The 23,034-nt window shown below is 40.5% G+C and overlaps 1 protein-coding gene across 4 annotated transcripts in view; it reads right to left on the bottom strand.

The window, feature by feature from the left end:
• The window catches only part of UGGT1 (UDP-glucose glycoprotein glucosyltransferase 1), a 274,935-nt gene that overhangs the window by 140,076 nt on the left and 111,825 nt on the right, over positions 1-23,034 (bottom strand). For all 4 annotated transcript variants that reach the window (XM_066232988.1, XM_066232987.1, XM_066232989.1 and 1 more), the window contains 3 exons: positions 22,934-23,033; positions 21,638-21,698; positions 54-145 (listed from right to left, as the gene is read on the bottom strand). In XM_066232988.1, the coding sequence (XP_066089085.1) occupies positions 54-145; positions 21,638-21,698; positions 22,934-23,033 (253 nt within the window). The remainder of the gene's footprint in view (positions 1-53; positions 146-21,637; positions 21,699-22,933; position 23,034) is intronic.

Below are 23,034 nucleotides of genomic sequence, written 5' to 3'. Positions count from 1 at the left end.
AACTATACATTATAAAAACTTTTCAGGGAATAAGAAATACATACTATCCATACCTGAATATATCCTGCATATCTAAATCAATATGAAGCCCATTGATGAACAGTGCTGTATCTCCAGGCTGTAATCCTAAAGTTCCCTTGAAATACTGAAATGTTAAAAGAAAAAAAAAGTTATTAATAAGGAGCAGGAAGAGAATGTTTAACAAAAAATTCCAAGATCCTGGCTTCATTATGTATACAAATGCTGACACCCTCTAATGCACCACAGGAAGCTGTGAGTCTGAGTGAAGATTTATTTTTATGTACTCTCACTACACATTTACTGCACATCTAGTGAAACTGCTGGTTTATGTGGCTACTTCTCTCCTCCCATCTCCTCCTTCCTCCTTCCAACATTAGTTAATACAACTGCTTCCTATAATGAAGGAGGTGTCAAATTAGCCAAGTCCTGAGGGTCACTTTTCATAAAAGAAGCCTTCTGTTAATTTCCCTGTTTGTGATTACACCAGGGGAGTGACAGCAGTCAAACACAGTGAGGCCCTGATAAAGTCCAGGGATCTGATCTGAAAGGGTTTCAAAACTCCACACCTCCTAAGGTGTGTGCTTGGACAGTGCCTACACGTAACCTGGCCTCCACAGGGGTGCATTCAACCGCTGCTCCTGAGATGGAGGGGGGAGGACAGAGGCTGCTGAGCTCCTTCCTCACCTAGTGGTCGGTAGACTAAGAGAAATAAACTTTAAGATCTAGTGGTGCCTGGGAAAAACACAAAAGAAAGCGATGAGGAAGCCATGGCTCCTGCTTCTTTGCCCACGAAGATTAAATGGCAAGTAAGATTAAGGGGATCGTGAAGAGTTGTATCCAGGAGAACTAGAATTTCTTATGAGGGGGGAGAAAAACTCCATGTCCACTCTCCAGTCAGCAGCATCCTTTGAATCTAATAAAGATGGATACAGAACCAGGAAACACAGCTCCTATCTGTCTGTGGACCTGGATGTTGGTAAGATAGGTACATTCACTTTCTGAAAATCCATCACACTAGAACTTTGTACATGTTTTAGTATGTGTTTTATATTTTTGTATTTTATACTTTAATAAAATATTTTAGTCAAGAAACTGGAAAACTCAACCACCAATATACAGTCTGTACAATTTAATGTTTTATATTCATGGCGGCATAACCTTAAAATGAAAGTAATATCTGATTTTGTTACCCTGGATAATAAAAATTAAGTAAATAAAAAATGTTGAGCCATGATGGCGGAGTGCTGAAAGAGAAGCCAGTTTGTGCAGAGTTTGTACAGAGAGAAGGAAATAGGGAACAGAGGTGAATAAGGCTGGTGAGACCAACGTACAGAATATGGAAAATAAACCAGTAAAGCAGGACTGAAGATGGCAGTGGAGTAGGTAGATGCAGAAACTCCCAGCTCACACCACCAAACTGGATTACAAATTAATTTAGGAACAATCAGCATGAAAAATCAACTCTGAACTTAAGAACAGCTCTAATAAACCAAGGAGCAAAGAAAAAGCCACACCAAGCCTGGTAGAGAGCGCCGACGAGCGGTGGGTCTCCCTGTTTATAGAAACGGGGTGGGGGGTGAGGCTGAGAGCCCAGAAGGGCTCTCACTCCAAGGAAAAGAGCAGAAAATATCGCTCACAGCCACTTGCCTGGAGACCTGGGAATGAGGTGTGTTGAAAGGGCTGCCTTATATTCCAAAAGAAAAGAGAGAGAGACAGATGGTGAGGGGCAGAGGAATGCATGGGATGACCTGAGAAGCTGACTCATCCAGTGCTGGAGGCAGCCATAGCTGAGGGAGGGGCTGATCCTTCCACATAACACAAGATTAAAGTGGTTCTGGGTCACCCATCTCCAGACATCTCTCCAGCTCCAATCAGCACAACAAGACACAGCTGAAAACAAGAAGTGTGGAGGAAGAGCAGTAACTCAGGACTCCATGGAGATCTGAGATACAGTTCCCCCTACTGAAGCTGAGAAACCCCCCCCCCCAGAGTAACTGGCAGATCAGGCCTTCAGAGTCCCAGGTTACACCTACTGCATTCCTGGATACAGTTTCAAATAAACCCCCTGCTGAGATCAGTACAAAAGACTACCACCTGTTAAGAAAACTGAGAAGAAAACGAACAAATCAAGACTTCAAAGGAGCTCTACTAGAAAAGCCAAATCCAACAATGGATTACAAATAACAACTGATGTCAACCCAAGAAGACCTAGAAATAACACAACTGAAACTGGAGACACAACATCAAGCCTAGACTCAACCAGCTATATAAACAATACACCCAAACACACAAACACAATGAGAAGACAGAGAAGTGCAATCCAAATGAAACCACAAGAGAAACTTCCAGGAAATGAACTGAGTGATATGGAAATAACCAAACTTCCAAATGCAGAGTTTAAAATATGGATTGTCAGGATGCTAAGGTATCTTAGAACAACAATGGATGGTTATTACAAACCAAATAAAGAAATAGCAAGTATAAAAAAGGACATTAAAATATTAAAAAAGAATCAGTCATAGATGACAAATACAATATCAGAAATGAAGACCACAATGGAAAGAATTAAAAACAGGATGGATGAAGCTGAGGATCGAATCAGCAAGTTGGAGGACAACTTGAATGAAGGCATGGAAGCAGAGCAAAAAAAGAAAAGAAATTCAAAAAGTCTGAGGAAACTGTTAGCTCTGTGACAACATGAAGAGAAATAACAACTGCATCATAGGGGTTCCTGAAGAAGAAGAGAAGGAACAAGTGATAGAGACTTTGTTCAATCACATCATTGCTGAAAACTTCCCTAAATTAATGCAGGAAAAACTCTCACAAGTTCAAGAACCACAGAGAACTCCATTAAAGAGAAACCAAAGAAATCTACACCAAGACACATCATAATTAAAACACCAAAGCTAAGTAATAAAGAGAAAATATTAAAAGCTGCTAGAGCAGCGGTTCGGAACCTGTGGGTCGTGACCCCAGCGGGGTCACCTAAAGCCATCAGAAAATACATAATGCATATAAGGTATTTACATTCCGAATCATAACTACAGCAAATCACAGTTATGAAGTAGCCACCATAATTATTTTTGGTTTGGAGTCACCGCAACACGAGGAACTGTATTTCAGGGTCACGGCATTAGAAAGGTTGAGAACCACTGTGCTAGAGAAAAAAAGGCTATCATCTACAAAGGAGCCACCATAAGGATGACGTCAGACTTCTCAACAGAAACACTTGAGGCCAAAAAGAAATGGCAAGAAATATTCAAAGTAATGCAGAACAAGAACCTACAACCAAGACTACTTTATCCAGTAAGGCTATCATTTAAAATTGAAGGAGAGGCCCTGGCCAGTTGGCTCAGCGGTAGAGCGTCGGCCTGGCGTGTGGGGGACCCGGGTTCAATTCCCGGCCAGGGCACATAGCAGAAGCGCCCATTTGCTTCTCCACCCCCCCTCCTTCCTCTCTGTCTCTCTCTTCCCCTCCTGCAGCCAAGGCTCTATTGAAGCAAAGATGGCCCAGGCGCTAGGGATGGCTCCTTGGCCTCTGCCCCAGGCACTAGAGTGGCTCTGGTTGTGGCAGAACAATGCACTGGAGGGGCAGAGCGTCGCCCTTGGTGGGCGTGCCGGGTGGATCCCAGTCGGGCGCATGCGGGAGTCTGTCTGACTGTCTCTCCCCGTTTCCAGCTTCAGAAAAATGCAACAAAAAAAATTAAAAAATAATAAAAAATTGAAGGAGAAATAAAATGCTTACCAGACCAAAAAAAACTGAAGGAATTCATTACAACTAAACCAATGTTGCAAGAAATGTTAAGGGGCCTGTGGTAAACAGATCAAAGTAGGAAAAGAATATAGCAAAAGAGGAATACAGCTTTAAAGAATAAAATGGCGGCCTGACCAGGCGGTGGCACAGTGGATAGAGCGTCGGATTGGGATGCAGAAGGACTCTGACACCTCAAGGTGGCCAGCTTTAGCACGTGCTTGTCTGGTTTGAGCCAGGCTCACCAGCTTATATCCAAGGTCGCTGGCTTGAGCAAGGGGTCATTCGGTCTGCTGAAGGCCCACAGTCAACGTACATATTGAGAAAGCAATCAATGAACAACCAAGGTGTCACAACAAAAAAAAAACTCCTGATGATTGATGCTTCTCATCTCTCTCCATTCCTGTCTGCCTGTCCATCCCTATCTATCCCTCTGACTCTCTGTCTCTGTAAAAAATAAAATAAAATAATAAAAATATAAAAAATAAAAAATAAATAAAAAAAGAATAAAATGGCAATACACAACTACATATCAATAATAACCTTAAATATAAATGGATTAAATGATCCAATCAAAAGACATAGGGTAGCTACATAGATAAGAAAACAGGACCCATACATATGCTGTCTACAAGAGACATACCTTAAAGAAAAGATGCACATAGACTGAAGTTAAAAGGATGGAAAAATATATTTCATGCAAATGGAAATGAAAAAAAAGCTGGGGTAGCAATACTTATATCAGACAAAATGGACTTTAAAATAAAGACCATAGTTAGAGATAAAGAAGGCCACTACATAATGATAAAGGGAGCAATCCAACAGGAAGACATAACCATTATAAATATCCACGCACCTAATATAGGAGTACCTAAATATATAAAGCAGATTTTGATGGATATAAAGGGCGAGATCAACAGCAATACTATAATAGTAGGGGATTTCAATACCCCGCTAACATAATTAGATAGTCCTCAAGAAAGAAAATTAACAAAGAAACAGCAGACTTAAAGGACACACCAGATCAACTGGATTTAATAGATATCTTCAGAAATGTTCACCCTAAAGCAGCAAAATATACATTCTTTTCAAGTGCACATGGTACATTCTCTAGGATAGACCACATGTTAGGGCACAAAAGCAGTCTCAACAAATTTAAGAAGATTGAAATCATATCAAGCATTTTCTCTGATACAATGGCATGAAACTAAAAATCAACCACAACAGAAAAAAATCAAAAATTCTCAAACACATGGAAACTAAATAGCAGATTGTTAAATAATGAATGGATTAACAATGAGATCGAAGAAGAAATAAAAAAAAATTCCTAAAAACAAATGATAATGAGCATAAAACAACTCAAAATTTATGGGACACAGCAAAAGCAGTCCTGAGAGGGAAGTTCATAGCACTACAGGCTCACTTTAAGAAGCTAGAAAAGGTTCAAAAATACAACTTAATCCTGCATCTAAAAAAACTAGAAAAAGAACAGCAAGTAAAGCACAGATGTAGTAGAAGGAAGGAAATAATAAATATCAGAGAGAAAATAAATGACATAAAGCTAAAGAAAAACTACAGAGGATCAATGAAACCAGGAGCTGTTTCTTTGAAAACGTAAACAAGATCAATGAACCTTTAATCAGACCTACCAAGAAAAAAGGAGAGAGGGCTGAAATAAATAAAATTAGAAATGAGAGTGGTGAAGTGACAACTGACACACAGAAATACAAAACATTGTAAGAAAATACTATGAAGAACTGTATGCCAAAATCTAGGCAACCTAGATGAAATGGACAAACTTCTTGAAACATACAATCTTCCAAAAGTCAATCTGGAAGAATCAGAAAACCTAAACACACCAATTACAACAAATGAGATCGAAACAGTTATCCAAAAAATCCCAACAAAGAAAAGTCCCGGGCCTGATGGCTTCACAAATAAATTCTACCAAATATTCAAAGAAAAACTATCTCTGATCCTTCTCAAGTTATTACAAAAAATTCAAGAGGAAGGAAGACTTCCAAGCTCCTTCTAGGAGGCGAGCATAATTCTGATTCCAAAACCAGGCAAAGGCAACACAAACAAAGAAAATTATAGGCTAATATCCCTGATGAATATAGATGCTAAAATCCTCAATAAAATTTTAGCAAACCAGATCCAGCAATACATGAAAAAAATCATACACCATGATCAAGTTAGATTGATTCTGGGGAGGCAAGGCTGGTACAATATTTGCAAATCGATCAATGTGATTCATCACATAAACAAAAGGAAGCAGAAAAACCAAATGATAATTTCAATAGATACAGAAAAAGCATTTGATAAAATCCAGCACCCATTCATCATCAAAACTCTCAGCAAAGTGGGAATACAGGGAACATACCTCAACATGATAAAGGCCATCTATGACAAACCCACAGCCAACATCATACTCAATGGGCAAAAATTAAAAGCAATCCCCTTAAATCAGAAACAAGGCTGGGGTGCCCCCTTTCACCACTCTTATTATTCAACATAGTCCTGAAAGTCCTAGCCACAGCAGTCAGATAAGAAGAAGAAATAAAAGGCCTTCAAATTGGAAAAGAAGAAGTAAAACTATCATTATTTGCAGATGATATGATATTGTATATAGAAAACCCTATAGTCTCAGTAAAAAACTACTGGACCTGATAAATGAATTCAGCAAGGTGGCAGGATATAAAATTAATACTCAGAAATCAGGCATTTTAAATTTTTTTTTAAATTTATTCATTTTAGAGAGGAGAGGGAGAGAGAAAGAGGAGAGACAGAGAGAGAAGGGGGGGAAGGAGCTAGAAGCATTAACTCCCATATGTGCCTTGACCAGGCAAGTCCAGGGTTTTGAACCGGCGACCTCAGCATTTCCAGGTCGACGCTTTATCCACTGTGCCACCACAGGTCAGGCTCAGAGGCATATTTATACACCAACAATGATCTGTATAAAAGAGAAATCACGGGAACAATCCCCTTCACTATTGCAACCAAAAAAATAAAGTACCTAGGAGTAAAGTTAACCAAGGAGAGTAAAGACTTATACTCAGAGAATTATAAAACATTGATAAAAGAAATCAAGGTAGATACAAACAAGTGGAAGCAGATACAACAAGTGGTCCCATTTGTTTATACTGTCTTTTATTTCTCTTGCCTGTGGAGATAAATTGGCAAGTTTATGGCTGCTCATGGTTAGGAAGAATAAACATCATTAAAATGTCTATATCAGGGGTCCCCAAACTTTTTACACAGGGGGCCAGTTCACTGTCCCTCAGACCGTTGGAGGGCCGGACTATAAAAAAAACTATGAACAAATCCCTATGCACACTGCAGATATCTTATTTTAAAGTAAAAAAACAAAACGGGAACAAATACAATATTTAAAATAAAGAACAAGTAAATTTAAATCAACAAACTGACCAGTATTTCAATGGGAAATATGGGCCTGCTTTTGGCTAATGAGATGGTCAATGTGCTCCTCTCACTGACCACCAATAAAAAAGGGGCCCCTTCCGGAAGTGCGGTGGGGGCCGGATAAATGGCCTCAGGGGGCCACATGTGTCCCGTGGGCCGTAGTTTGGGGACTCCTGGTCTATATTACCCAAGCAATTTATATATTCAATGCAATACCAATTAAAATACCAATGACATAGTTTAAAGATATAGATCACATATTATAAAAATTTACATGGAACCAAAAAAGAACACGAATCCCCTCAGCAATCTTGAAAAGGAAGAATAAAGCAGGAGGTATCACACTTCCCGATATCAAGTTATACTACAAGGCCACTGTACTCAAAACAGCCTGGTACTGGCATAAGAACAGGCATTTAAGTCAATGGAACATAACAAAGAACCCAGAAATAAACCCACAGCTTTATGGACAACTGATTTTGACAAAGGAGGTAAGAGCATACAATGGAGTAAAGACAGCCTCTTTAATAAATGGTGTTGGGAAAATTGGACAGCTACCTGCAAAAAACTGAAACTAGACCACCAATTTACACCATTCTTTTTTTTTTTTTTTTTTTTTTTTTTTTTTTGCATTTTTCTGAAGCTGGAAACAGGGAGAGACAGTCAGACAGACTCCCGCATGCGCCCGACCGGGATCCACCCGGCACGCCCACCAGGGGCGACGCTCTGCCCACCAGGGGGCGATGCTCTGCCCATCCTGGGCGTCGCCATGTTGCGACCAGAGCCACTCTAGCGCCTGGGGCAGAGGCCACAGAGCCATCCCCAGCGCCCGGGCCATCTTTGCTCCAATGGAGCCTTGGCTGCGGGAGGGGAAGAGAGAGACAGAGAGGAAGGCGCGGCGGAGGGGTGGAGAAGCAAATGGGCGCTTCTCCTATGTGCCCTGGCCGGGAATCGAACCCGGGTCCTCCACACGCTAGGCCGACGCTCTACCGCTGAGCCAACCGGCCAGGGCTACACCATTCACAAAAATAAACTCAAAATGGATAAAAGACTTAAATGTAAGCCATGAAACCATAAGTATCTTAGAAGAAAACACAGGCAGTAAGCTCTCCGACATCTCTCGCAGCCATAAATTTGCCGATTTACCTCCAAGGGCAAGAGAAATAAAAGACAGTATAAACAAATGGGACTATATCAAACTAAAAGGCTTTTGCACAGCTAAATACAGTAAAAACAGAATAAAAGGACAACTACACAATGGGAGAACAAATTCGACAATACGTGTGATAAGGGGTTAATAACCAAAATTTATAAATAACTTGTAAAACTCAACACCAGGAAGATAAAGTCAAATCAAAAAATTGGCAAAAGAAATGAACAGATACTTCTCCAAAGAAGACATACAGATGGCCAACAGGCATATGAAAAAAAGTTCAACATCACTAATCATTAGAGAAATGCAAATTAAAACCCCAATGAGATATCACCTTACCCAGTCAGAATGGCACTCAGCAACAAAACAACACAAAATAAGTGCTGGCAAGGATGTAGAGAAAAGGGAATCCTCTTGCACTGCTAGTGGGAATGCAGACTGGTGCAGCCATTGTGGAAAACAGCATAGAGATTCTTCAAAAAATTAAAAATGGAACTGCCTTTTGACCCAGCTACCCACTTTTAGGAATATACCTAAGAACACCATAGCACTGTTCCAAAAGGAGAAATGAACCCCTATGTTTATGGCAGCATTGTTCACAATAGCAAAGATATGGAAATAGCCCAAGTGTTGTCAATGGATGAGTGTATTAAATAGCTTTGGTACATATATACTATGGAATACTACTCAGCTATAATAAATGATGACATCGGTTCATTTACAATAACATGGATAGACCTTGATAACATTATACTGAGTGAAATAAGTAAATCCAAAAAAAACTAAGAACTGTATGAATCCATACATAGATGGGACATAAAAATTAGACTCAGAGACATGGTCAAGAATGTGATGGTAATGGGGGGGGGGGGGAGGAAGGAGAGGGAAGGGGTGGGGGAGGGGAGGGGCACAAAGAAAACCAGATAGAAGATGACGGAAGACAATTTGACTTTGGGTGAGGGGTATGCAACATAATCAAATGTGAAAATAATCTGGAGATGTTTTCTCTGAACATATGTACCCTGATTTATCAATGTCACCCCATTAAAACTAATTTAGTAAGTGTCATGTCTCTTCAATTTAGCAAATATTTGAGATATATTTGGTTTACTTATTCCTCAGGTCTGTTAAGTAACTAATTAAGTAAAGATTAAGAAAATCTGGGGTATAGACAGTAGATTAAACACAAGCACTTCTTTTCCCTTTGAAATTTTCTTGAAATGTCAGTTTTTTTAGCAACTCTCTTAAAGTTACAAATCCACAACAGCAAAGAGAGCAGGAAAAAAAAAGGGCAACTAATTTTGGAAGCTGGAAAGAGGACACGTGAGTAGCGGTGTCCTAGTAACCCTGAGAAAGGCTCGGCTGACAGTGGGAAAAGCCAAGGGGAGCACTAGGAAGTGACAGCACAAAGAAGACATGTATGGAGGTCATTACTATGCTAAAAATGAGTTCTGACAGAAAGTCTTTTCAAGATTATAGCCCCCAGACTCTCCTGACTTCATACAGCAGGTGACAGCTGGGGACTATGGGAAATGAAACATGACTGAGGGTGGGAGTCCCACACTGGAAACAGGGTACTAAGTAGAAGTTAATGAAGTACTCTTCCCTACTGGGCCCCTGCCACTCTGGCGGTAAACTTCACCCTCCAGGAAAAAGAATAGACAGGGGTCCCCAAACTTTTTACACAGGGGGCCAGTTCACTGTTCCTCAGACGAATGGAGGGCCAGACTATAAAAAAAAAAACTATGAACAAATCCCTATGCACACTGCAGATATCTTATTTTAAAGTAAAAAAACAAAACGGGAACAAATACAATATTTAAAATAAAGAACAAGTAAATTTAAATCAATAAACTGACCAGTATTTCAATGGGAACTATTGGCCTGCTTTTGGCTAATGAGATGGTCAATGTCTGGTTCCATATTTATCACTGCTAGCTGTAACAAGTGATATGACACGCTTCCGGAGCCGTGACGCATGCATCCCGCATCATCAGTAGTAGTACTGTATGTGAGCGACGCCACGCTTTGTGCCGCAGCCACATACAGTACTCCAGGAGCACAAGATGCATCCACATCCTGTGCTCCTCTCACTGACTACCAATGAAAGAGGTGCCTCTTCCGGAAGTGCGGCGGGGGCCAGATAAATGGATCAGGGGGCCACATGCGGTCAGTGGGCCGTAGTTTGGGGACCCCTGGACTAGAAGATCCTTTTCTACAGACTAAACTGCTGAAGGGTAAAGGTTTAAAGATAGTCACTGAGGTTCCCTAGAGAGTGGCCATTCTAGGATAGCCTATATTCAAAAAGCCTCATCCTCAGGATTTCCAATCAACTTTTCACTTCCTTACTCTTCAATATGAGCAACTAGACATAGATCACCAGACATCCTGGAAAGCCTCTAACATTAAGCATAAGAGACAAAGAAAAAAGAAAGGATACTTAAGAGGAAACAGACTATGCAAAGAGAAGAAAATATACACAGGCACCATTGCTATCTTCAGAAAAATATGAGACCACCATATAAAGAAGAACCCAAGAACAACAATAACTCCTGGAAACTAAACATGTGACAACTGCAGGAAAAACCTCAATCAAGCAGGTAAAAATCCTTCCCAGAAATTTAAAAGTAAAAACAAAAGAACTAAAATAGAAAGGATTTTTTTAATTAGGCTAAGCTAATCAAGGAGGTATAAAAATCTTAAAAATAAACCACATTCTAGGAAATCAGAAAAGAGAAACCCAATAGAAAAAATGCAAATAAGTAATTTAAAAAATTTCCCCAAATGAAAGAAAATTACTTTCTAGATTTAAAGGGCCTACCAACCACACAAAAGTACAGAGACTTTTAAAAATGATTTATCATTGTAAAATTTCAGATTCCTAGGACCAAATAAAAGATACTAGATGATTCTAGAAGGAAAGCCAGATCTCATACAAAGGCTTCAGACTTCTCAATAACCACAACTGAAATCAAAATTACTATGCTTTTGAACTTCTAAATGACTTCCAATCTAAAATTCTATACTCAGCCAAACTATCAATAGAAAGAAATATAAAAAATTATTTGTCTGAAATTTACTTTGCATGCAACTTTCCTCAAGAAAAAATTATTTACTGCACAAAAATAAAGGAATAAACAAAAAACAAAGAAGATCTGGAATCAAAGAAATACAAGATCGAAATACAGGGAAAGTGAAGAAATGTGGAAAGTGCCCATATAGTTTTGTGGTACACATGGGTGGGAAGGGGCAGTGAAAGAAAGTTAAACCTGCTTGACCAGGTGATGGCGCAGTGAATAAAACGTAGATCTGGAACACAGAGGACCCAGGTTCAAAACCCTGAGGTAACTGGCTTGAGTGCAGGCTCATCTGGTTTGAGCTTGGGCTCACCAGCTAGAGTGTGGAGTTACCGGCTTGAGCATGAAATCACAGATATGACCCCATGGTCACTGGCTTGAGCCCAAAGGTCGCTGGCTTGAAGCCCAAGGTCAATGGCTTGAGCAAGGGGTCACTCACTCTGCTATAGCCCCCCAGTCAAGGCACAAAAAGAAAGCAATCAATGGACTAAGGAGCCGCAACGAAAAATTGATGCTTCTCATCTCTCTCTCTTCCTGTCTGTCCCTATTTGTCCCTCTCTCTCTGTCTCTGCCTCCCCCCATAAAAAGAAAAGAAAGTTAAACCTCTTCCTTGTAATAGTACAAGGCCAACAAATTAATTCTGAAACTCAAAAAATAAAGTACTGCCCTGGCTGGTTGGCTCCATTGATAGAGCATAGGCCCAGTGTATGGATGTCCTGGGTTTGATTCTGGTCAGGGCACACAGGAGAATTGACCATCTGCTTCTCTCCCCCTTCTCTCTCTATTCCTCTACTGCTGCCAGTGGCTCGACTGGTTTGAGCACGGGCCCCAGGTGCTGAGGATAGCTCAGCTGGTCTGAGTGCATCGGTCTCAGGTGCTAAAAATAGCTCAGTTGATATGACACTGACCCCAGACGGGATTGCCAGATGGATCCCAGACCGGGTGTATGCAGGAATCTGGCTCACTATCATCCATCCTCTTACTTAAAAAAAAAAGTACCACCTCACCAGGCGGTGGCACAGTGGACAGAGCATTGGATGGGGATGCAGATGACCCAGGTTCAAAACCCCAAGGTTGCTGGCTTGAGCATGGGCTCAGTCGCTGGCTTGAGCCTGGGATCACATACATGACCCCATGGTCGCTGGCTTGAAGCCCAACGTCGCTGACTTGAGTCCAAGGTCACTGTCTTGAGAAAAGCGTCCCTCACTCTGTTGTAGCCACCATCAAGGCACATATGAGAAACCAGTGAACAACTAAGGTGCCGCAACAAAGAATTGATGCTTCTAATCTCTCTCCCTTCCTGTCTGTCTGTCCCTATCTGTCCCTGTCTTTCTCTGTCTCAAAAAAAAAAAAAAAAAAACGTACAATTTAATATTGTTACAAGTCTGGAAATAGATATCAAAAGAATCAGCTAAGAGTTGGAAGATGTTCCTGGGAAAAGATACGCAATAGGAAGTGAGACATGTTGGGGGGCTTACTTTTGTTAATAAACAGGTGGCGAGAGACAAGATGGCTCTGGAGTAGGCGGACGTACCAACATCTACCTCCCAGAACCAAAGTGGATTACAAACTAATTTTATGAACTATCATCTGGAAAAACCAACTTTGGTCTAAACTAAGAGGACTCTTCAACCAAGGAACGCTGAAGAAGCCACACAGAGACTGGTAGGAAAAGCGGAAATGGGGAAACGCGGCGAGGGCTGCCCAGCTCCCCGGAGCGAAGGGCAGCAGGGAGAGACTCGGGTGGCGGAAAGTGAGTTTAGCAGAGGGGGAAGGGTCCTGAGCCCCAGGAACAAAGCCCCATCCTGCAGCCACAGAGCCCAGAAGAGGTGTAAGGACAGTATTTGTCTGGAAAAACATCAGGATACTGTTTTTGAGTAAAAGTCTGATTGCTCAGACCCAGGATCCTTCTTAAAGGGACTGCGCAGAACATCTCTCTCATAACCACCCACCCGGGGCTCCTGGGGGTGGGGGGAGAGAGGAGAGCACCAGAGTAACAGGAAGAGAGTGTAATCTAGGAGGCACAGGGAGAAGCATTTTGGGAGATAGCCACCCTAACCCCTGGGACGAGTCACTCTCCAAAGCTGAAGTGAATATTTCCCCCAGAAACAGCAATACCAGCAAAAGGAAGCAAGAGAGCAGCCAAACAAGCTCCCCAAGGCATTCAGAGCAGAGTCACATAGAAGGAGGAGCTTTTGGGTCTACAGTAGTGAGTCTTAGGGTCCGAGCTGCGAAGCCCCCACCCGGCGGAAACTGGGTGGCCACCACTGGGCTCAGGTGTGAGCTCAATCTTGCCCGGCTGGGGAGAAGGGGGTGTGCAAAAGCGGTCAAGCTCAGCTGCCGGCAGCTTGTAATCCAGCCTGCAAGGGGGTGGGGGGGAGGGTGGGAACCTCGGAAAGGGTGGAGACCAGCCCCTGAGGAAGGGCAGAGGAGCACAGCCTTGCCTTACCCGTGCAACCCAGGCTTGCGGTCTGACTTGGTAACCGGCTCCTGCCACGGGGTGGAGCCAAAAGCCCAGAAGAGGCGGAGTTCCGCTACTGAGCTGAGCTTGGGAACACAGTCCTGCCTGGCGGTAGAGCCAAGGCTAGCAGCCGTTCCTTGAGTGGGCTCCTCCTGCAAGGGCAGAGCGAAAGCCCGAAAACAGGTGGAGACCCGCAGCTGAGCAAAGGTGCTCGCCAGTGCCCTCAAGACCGAGCATAACATCACACACGGGGGTGGGGCAAATGCCAAGGCCACCAACGCTTGCGCACCCGAGCACGTGATCGCAGCCACTCCCGAGAAGAGAAAATGCGGAGGCAGAGAAATACAACACAAATAAACCAAGAGAAATCCCCAGAAAAGGACCTAAGTGAATCAGATATAACCAAATTACCAGAGGCAGAGTTTAAAATAACGATTGTTAGGATGCTCAAAGATATCAGAACAACCATAGATGGCCATTACGAAAACCTAAATAAAGAGATAACAAATAGAAAAAAGGACATTGAAATAATAAAAAAGAATCAGTCAGAAATGACAAATACAATATCTGAAATAAAGAATACAATGGAAGGAATTAAAAGCAGGATGGATGAAGCAGAGAATCGAATCAGTGAGTTAGAGGACACAATAAATAAAGGCACGGAAGCAGAGCAGAAAAAAGAAAAGAGACTCAAAAAGTCTGAGGAAACTCTAAGAGAGCTCTGTGAAAACATGAAGAGAAATAACATCCGCATCATAGGGGTTCCTGAAGAAGAAGAGAAAGAACAAGGGATAGAGACTTTATTCGAACATATTATAGCGGAAAACTTCCCCCAATTAAGGCAGGAAAATATCACACATGTTCAGGAAGCACAGAGAATTCCATTAAGGAGAAACCCAAAGAAACCAACACCAAGACACATTATAATTAAAATACCAAAGCTAAATGATAAAGAGAAAATATTAAAAGCTGCTAGAGAAAAAAAGACTATCACCTACAAAGGAGCCCCCATAAGGATGACTTCTGACTTCTCAACAGAAACACTTGAGGCCAGAAGGGAATGGCAAGAAATATTAAAAGTAATGCAGAACAAGAACCTACAACCAAGACTACTTTATCCAGCAAGGCTATCATTTAAAATTGAAGGAGAAATAAAAAGCTTTACAGACAAAAAAAACTCAAGGAATTCACTGCAACCAAACCAAGGCTGCAAGAAATGCTAAGGGACCTGTTGTAAACAGATCAAAGGAAAAAAAGAATATAGCAAAAGAGGAATACAGTTTCAAAGAAAAAAAATGGCAATAAATAATTACGTATCAGTAATAACCTTAAATGTTAATGAATTAATGATCTGATCAAGAGACATAGGGTAGCTGCGTGGATAAGAAAACAGGACCCATACATATGCTGTCTACAAGAGACACGCCTTAAATCAAAAGATGCACACAGACTGAAGATAAAAGGATGGAAAAAAATATTTCACGCAAATAGAAATGAAAAAAAACCTGGGGTAGCAATACTTATATCAGACAAAATGGACTTTAAAACCAAGACCATACTTAGAGATAAAGAAGGTTACTACATAATGATAAAGGGAGAAATCCAAAAGGAAGATATAACCATTATAAATATCTACGCACCTAATATAGGAGCACCTAAATATATAAAGCAGACTTTGATGGACTTAAAGGGCGAGATCAACAGCAATACTATAATAGTAGGGGATTTCAATACCCCATTAACATCATTAGATAGATCCTCAAGAAAGAAAATCAATAAAGAAACAGCAGACTTAAAGGACATATTAGATCAACTCGATTTAATAGATACCTTCAGAACCTTTCATCCTAAAACAGCAGAATATACATTCTTTTCAAGCGCTCATGGTATATTCTCTAGAATACACCATATGTTAGGGCACAAAAGCAGTCTCAACAAATTTAAGAAGATTGAAATCATATCAAGCACTTTCTCTGATCACAATGGCATTAAACTAGAAATCAACCACAATAGAAAAATTGAAAAACATTCAAACACTTGGAAACTAAACAGCATGTTATTAAATAATGAATGGGTTAACACTGAGATCAAAGAAGAAATTAAAAAATTCCTTGAAACAAACGATAATGAGCATACATCAACTCAAAATTTATGGGACACAGCAAAAGCAGTCCTGAGAGGGAAGTTTATAGCATTACAGGCATACCTCAAGAAGCTAGAAAAAGCTCAAATAAACAACCCTGCATCTAAAAGAACTAGAAAAAGAACAGGAAGTAAAGCCCAGAGCTAGTAGAAGGAAGGAAATAATAAAGATCAGAGCAGAAATAAATGACATAGAGGCTAAAGAAACAATACAGAGGATCAATGAAACCAGGAGCTGGTTCTTTGAAAAGGTAAACAAGATCGATGAACCTTTAATGAGACTCACCAAGAGAAAAAGAGAGAGGACTCAAATAAATAAAATTAGAAACGAGAGTGGAGAAATAACAACTGACACAACAGAAATACAAAATATTGTAAGAAAATACTATGAAGAACTATACGCCAAAAAACTAGACAACCTAGATGAAATGGACAAATTCCTTGAATCATATAATCTTCCAAAAATCAATCTGGAAGAATCAGAAAACCTAAACAGACCAATTACAACAAATGAGATTCACACAGCTATCAAAAAACTCCCAAAAAAGAAAAGTCCTGGGCCTGATGGCTTTACAAGTGAATTCTACCAAATATTCAAAGAAGAACTAACTCCTATCCTTCTCAAGCTATTTCAAAAAATTCAAGAGGAAGAAAGACTTCCAAACTCCTTTTATAAGGCGAGCATAATTCTGATTCCAAAACCAGGCAAAGACAACACAAAGAAAGAAAATTATAGGCCAATATCCCTGATGAACTTAGATGCAAAAATCCTCAACAAAATATTAGCAAACCGGATCCAGCAATATATGAAAAAAATCATACACCATGATCAAGTGGGATTTATTCTGGGAGGCAAGGCTGGTACAATATTCGCAAATCAATCAATGTGATTCATCACATAAACAAAAGAAAGGAGAAAAAACACATGATAATTTCAATAGATGCAGAAAAAGCATTTGATAAAGTCCAGCACCCATTCATCATCAAAACTCTCAGCAAAGTGGGAATACAGGGAGCATACCTCAACATGATAAAGGCCATCTATGACAAACCCACAGCCAACATCATACACAATGGGCAAAAATTAAAAGCAATCCCCTTAAGATCAGGAACAAGGCAGGGGTGCCCCCTTTCACCACTCTTATTCAACATAGTTCTGGAAGTCCTAGCCACAGCAATCAGACAAGAAAAAGAAATAAAAGGCATCTGAATTGGAAAAGAAGAAGCAAAACTATCATTATTTGCAGGTGATATGATATTGTATATAGAAAACCCTACAGTCTCAGTTAAAAAACTACTAGACCTGATAAATGAATTCGGCAAGGAGGCAGGATATAAAATCAATACTCATAAATCAGAGGCATTTTTATACACTAATAATGAACTGTCAGAAAGAGAAATCAAGGAAACAATCCCCTTTACCATTGCAACCAAAAAAATAAAGTACCTAGGAATAAATCTAACCAAGGAGATTAAAGACCTGTACTCGGAAAATTATAAAACATTGATAAAAGAAATCAGGGAAGATACAAATAAGTGGAGGCATATACCGTGCTCATGGTTAGGAAGAATAAACATCATTAAAATGTCGATATTACCCAAAGCAATCTATAAATTCAATGCAATACCGATTAAAATACCGATGACTTACTTCAAAGATATGAACATATATTCCAAAAATTTATATGGAAACAAAAAAGAACCCAAATAGCCTCAGCAATCTTGAAAAGGAAGAATAAAGCGGGAGGTATCACACTTCCGGATATCAAGTTATATTATAAGGCCATTGTACTCAAAACAGCATGGTACTGGCGTAAGAACAGGCACATAGGTCAATGGAACAGAACAGAGAACCCAGAAATAAACCCACAGTTCTATGGACAACTGATATTTGACAAAGGAGGTAAGGAAATACAATGGAGTAAAGACAGCCTCTTCAACAAATGGTGTTGGGAAAATTGGACAGCTACTTGCAAAAAAATGAAATTAGACCACCAACTTACACCACTCATAAAAATAAACTCAGTGGACAAAAGACTTAAATGTAAGCCGAGAAACCATAAGCATCTTAGAAGAAAACATTGGCAGTAACCTTTCTGACATCTGTCACAGCAATATATTTGCTGATTTGTCTCCACAGGCAAGTGAAATAATAGACAGGATAAAGAAATGGGACTTTATCAAACTAAAAAGCTTCTGCACAGCTACAGACAATAAGAACAGAATAAAAAGAGAAACTGCACAATGGGAGAATATATTTGACATTGCGTCTGATAAGGAGTTAATAACCAAAATTTATAAAGGACTTTTAAAACTTAATACCAGGAAGACAAACAATGCAATCCAAAAATGGGCAAAAGAAATGAATAGACACTTCTCCAAAGAGGACTTATAGATGGCCAATAGGTATATGAAAAAATGTTCAACATCACTAATGATTAGAGAAATGCAAATTAAAACCACAATGAGATATCACCTCACACCAGTCAGAATGGCGCTCATCAACAAAACAACACAGAGTAAGTGCTGGCGAGGATGTGGAGAAAAGGGAACCCTCCTGCACTGCTGGTGGGAATGCAAACTGGTGCAGCCACTGTGGAAAACAGTATGGAGATTCCTCAAGAAATTAAAAATCGAACTGCTTTTTGACCCAGCTATACCACTGTTAGGAATATACCCCAAGAACACCATAGCACTGTTTGAAAAGAAGAAATGCACCCCCATGTTTATGGCAGCATTGTTCACAATAGCAAAGATCTGGAAACAGCCCAAGTGTCCATCAGAGGACGAGTGGATTAAAAAGCTTTGGTATATATATACTATGAAATACTACTCAGCCATAAGAAATGATGACATAGGATCTTTTACAACAACATGGATGGGCCTTGATAACATTATACTGAGCGAAAGAAGTAAATCAGAAAAAACTAAGAACTATATGATCCCATACATAGGTGGGACATAAAGATGAGACTCAGAGACATGGACAACAGTGTTGGGGGTACAGGCTGGGGGGAGGAGAGGGAGGGAGCTGGGGGAGGGGAGGGGCACAAAGAGCATGGCTTTTCAGCATTTGCCATATTCCCCCTTTAATCTATAGACAGACAGCAAATATTCACTTATGGTGTTTCCGCTATAAAGACTGCTGTCTTAGGGACAAATGCTGATGAACTATTTCAGCAGTTCCTCCTTCTTCAAAGACTTATAGGTCAACCTAGAGCTCCATGTTTCATAGGACATACTCAAGCTCACTCCATGCTTCCATGCTCCCTCGAGCTTTAACACAAGGGAATGCCTTTTTTTTTTTTTTTTTTGGTTGTATTATTTCTTTTATTTATTTATTTTTTGTATTTTTCTGAGGATGGAAATGGGGAGGCAGTCAGACAGACTCCCGCATGCGCCTGACCGGGATCCACATGGCATGCATACCAGGGTGGAATGCTCTGCCCATCTGGGGTGTTGCTGTTATAACCAGAGCCATTCTAGCGACTGGGGCAGAGGCCATGGGGCCATCCTTAGTGCCCGGGGTGGCTTTGCTCCAGTGGAGTCTTGGCTGCGGGAGGGGAAGTGAGAGACAGAGAGGAGGGAGAGGGAAAGGGGTGGAGAAGTAGATGGGCGCTTCTCCTGGGTGCTCTGGCCAGGAATTGAACCCGGGAATCCTGCACACCAGGCCAATGACTCCTACGGGTTTCCATATCATGCTTTTTACTTAAAAAAAAAAAAATTGACATTTCTTTTGAAGGCTGATGAACAGGAGACACCAAATCTTTTTCACCTGCAAACTACTACCTTATTTATTAGATCCAGCTAATAACACTGTTTTGTCTTTTTCCAAATAGCTCCAGATATATGGAAAAGATTTATATGGTGGATGGGGATCCTCAAACCCCTCAGCGAGATCTTCTGAGCATGGCTTTTAAGATACCTAAAGGCAGAAAAAGCCCAATAGAGATCAGGGGAACTACCAGCTTTTAGGATACACCCTTAAAGGCTCCAACGCCCCAAAGGGGTCTCATAGGATGCCATCTGGGTCCTGCTTCAATAGTGGAAAGGAAGGTCATTGAGCTAAAGCCTGCCAGGCTTACATGCCTCTGCTGTGAGGAAACAGGGACACTGGAAGGTAGGCTTCCCCCTTGCTCCTCTAAGGGAGGGTTCAGTTTCTTCCAGCCCTGCTCCAGCCACCTATGACCTAACCTTGCCCAGAAAGCTGGGGTTTGCCACTGAAGGCTGAAGGTGCCCAGGGCCGCCGGCCCCATCTATGACACTGTGGACGAGCCTAGCGTATTTCTTCCAAGAAGCAGGTAAACTGATCTCATTTGCACAAGGGCCACTTAACTATGTTTTGCCTTAATAGTCAGGTTTTTTATTCTTCCCTCAAAGATCTCTGTTGTGGGTGTTGATAGTCCTATTTTCTGCTGCTTTACTTAATATATAGTGTTTCCTTTATCCCTCCTACCTCAATGTCCCACTCATTTTTCAGGCTGGGACCTACTCCTAATTTAGAGCTCTCTTTCCTCCTTTTGCCAACTTGTATTATAAATTCACCTTTGCCACCCAGCTTAGTGTATCCCAAGGTTCTCTTTACCATGCCACAGTCACAGAGCTCCAGGGAAAAGCAACCTGGTCTCAACTCTCCAGGCAGAGAACAGAAGCTCCATATCCACGCATGCTGCAAATGGCTTTTCCCGTCTACCTGAATCATTACCAGCTAGAAGCAGCGGTCATTGGGACTTGGACATGAGCTGCAAAATATAGAATGGTGACAACAATTCCAGTGCCATGCGGACTTTTCCTGGACTCCTGCTCCCTGTGACAGCTCCTAACAGACTGAACTGTGGTTGGGTTGCATTTTTCAGGGATTTGGCATGGTGATGGGGCCAATTTGGACTTGGTGAACAGGTTAAGGACACTACTCTTTTATGGATTCTTGCTGTATTGGCCAAGAGTTTGCTTAAGGGCTTTAATCACTGTAAAAAAAAAATAGAAGACTGGATAAAGAAGATGGGGCACATATACACCATGGTATACTATTCAGCTAGAAGAAACGATGATATCGGATCACTTACAGCAGAATGGTGGAACCTTGATAACATTATGTGGAGTGAAATAAGCGAATCAGAAAAAAACAAGAACTGCAGGAGTCCATACATTGGTGGGACATAAAAGTGAGACTAAGAGACATGGACAGGAGTGTGGTGGTTACAGGGAGTGGGGAGAGGGAAGAGGGTAGAGGGGTAGGGGAGGGGGAGGGGTACAAAGAAAACTGGATAGAGGGTGACGGAGGACGATCTCTCTTTGGGTGATGGGTATGCAACAGAACTAAATGACAAGATAACCTGGAAATGTTTTCTTTGAATATATGTACCCTGATTTATTGATGTCACCCCAATAAAATAAAAATTTATTTATTAAAATAAATAAATAAAAAATAAACAGGTGGCACTATTTGATGCTTTAAATTATATTCATATTCAATTTTTATTAAAAACTAAAAATGAAGAAATAAAAATCCCAACATATTTGATTAAACAAGATTTAAACTAATGATTTCCTCTTCTTTAAAGATATAATACAAAACAGAAAGTCCACTATTCTCCATTAGTTATTACCTTCTGATTCTCTTCCACTTCAGTTCTAAGCTCTGAACTCACAGCTGTTTTTGTTATTGCTCTAAGGAATAAAAAAATTGTTAGTGCTTGGCTTAATATTTTATATAAATATCTTCAATTTCCCTATATTTAAATATGAAACAGCAAATTGCTTGAAAAATTACAAAAACCTAAAGGAAAAAATCTTAAACCGGCCCTGGCTGGTGGTACAGTGGATAAGAGCATTGTCCCGAGGTCACCACTTCAAGGCCCATTAAGGACACGTATGAGAAGCAATCAGTGAGTATACAATTACATGGAATAATGAGTTGATGCTTCTCTCCCTTTATTCCCACCTCCTCTATCTTCCTCTCTCTCAAAATAAAAAACAAACCTTTACAATTGATAACTATATTTCTCCTCTAAGATGTGCATATTCTTTCATTTTTACAAGATGGAATACCAAGAAAAAGTAGCACTAATGGCAGAATTTTAATGCAACTGAAGCTCTTTCCAATATATGACCTCTACAGCTTATAGGCTAACGGATAATGTTAAATAAATTAAGGCAATGAACTGCTCACCTTATTTAAGCACTTGTGGAAGCCAGAATCCTACATGTGTATCTTTAATAGCATGCTGGACTAAAGGAGACTATATGATTTATAAGTCCCATCTAAGAAGTATTTTCAAGACTAATTAAATAAATTTATTTACAAACATTTGAGATCAGAAGTCAAAACACCTCATTCAGTGACCCAAGAAAAACTGACACTCATTTAAGTCATTAGTTTCTAAAAATTTGGCTTTTAAAACAAGTTTGACTTGTATTTATGGTATACAATATGGAGGACTACAGTACAAGTGAAAATAATACTGGGATAGCTGCACTCAAAATCTTAGTCTGTCACTATGAACAAGTCAGCCTCTATAACTGCTTCTTCATCAAGTTTAAGTAAGATGATATATGACATTCTTATCATCCATGTGAGACCCTAGATTGGTTACATCTACACACATTTTGTTAGATGCTGTTAACTCATCCGGATCCTGAAAGGCAGGTATCATTACTTCCATCCCACCGCTGAGGAAAGTGTTTACTGATCTATAACAGGAAATGCAGTACCAGGAACACAACCAAGACAGGTCTGCTCAACCAAACAACGCAGTCTGCCACCTTCTCAGAAAGAGCACCATCAGCAGGCTTTTCATTTCATAAGCATTCATATACTTTTATTGCTTCATTTTGTATATAAACATGAAGATAATTAGGTGTATGTTCAGGAGGTGAATGCCCCAAAGCCTTAATCATATTACCTGGCTTTGGTAGGAAAATTCTGACTAAGATCCTTCATCACCACCAAAGCTAATTCAGTAGGAGCAGCCAAGATTCGGGCAGCCGTCTGGAAACTTAGATC

Source organism: Saccopteryx bilineata, chromosome 5 (genome assembly GCF_036850765.1).
Source record: "Saccopteryx bilineata isolate mSacBil1 chromosome 5, mSacBil1_pri_phased_curated, whole genome shotgun sequence".
In the NCBI taxonomy this organism is placed as follows: Eukaryota; Metazoa; Chordata; class Mammalia; order Chiroptera; family Emballonuridae; genus Saccopteryx; species Saccopteryx bilineata.
Note: the sequence above shows the minus strand (reverse complement) of the source record. Positions and strands in the feature narration are given on the sequence as shown.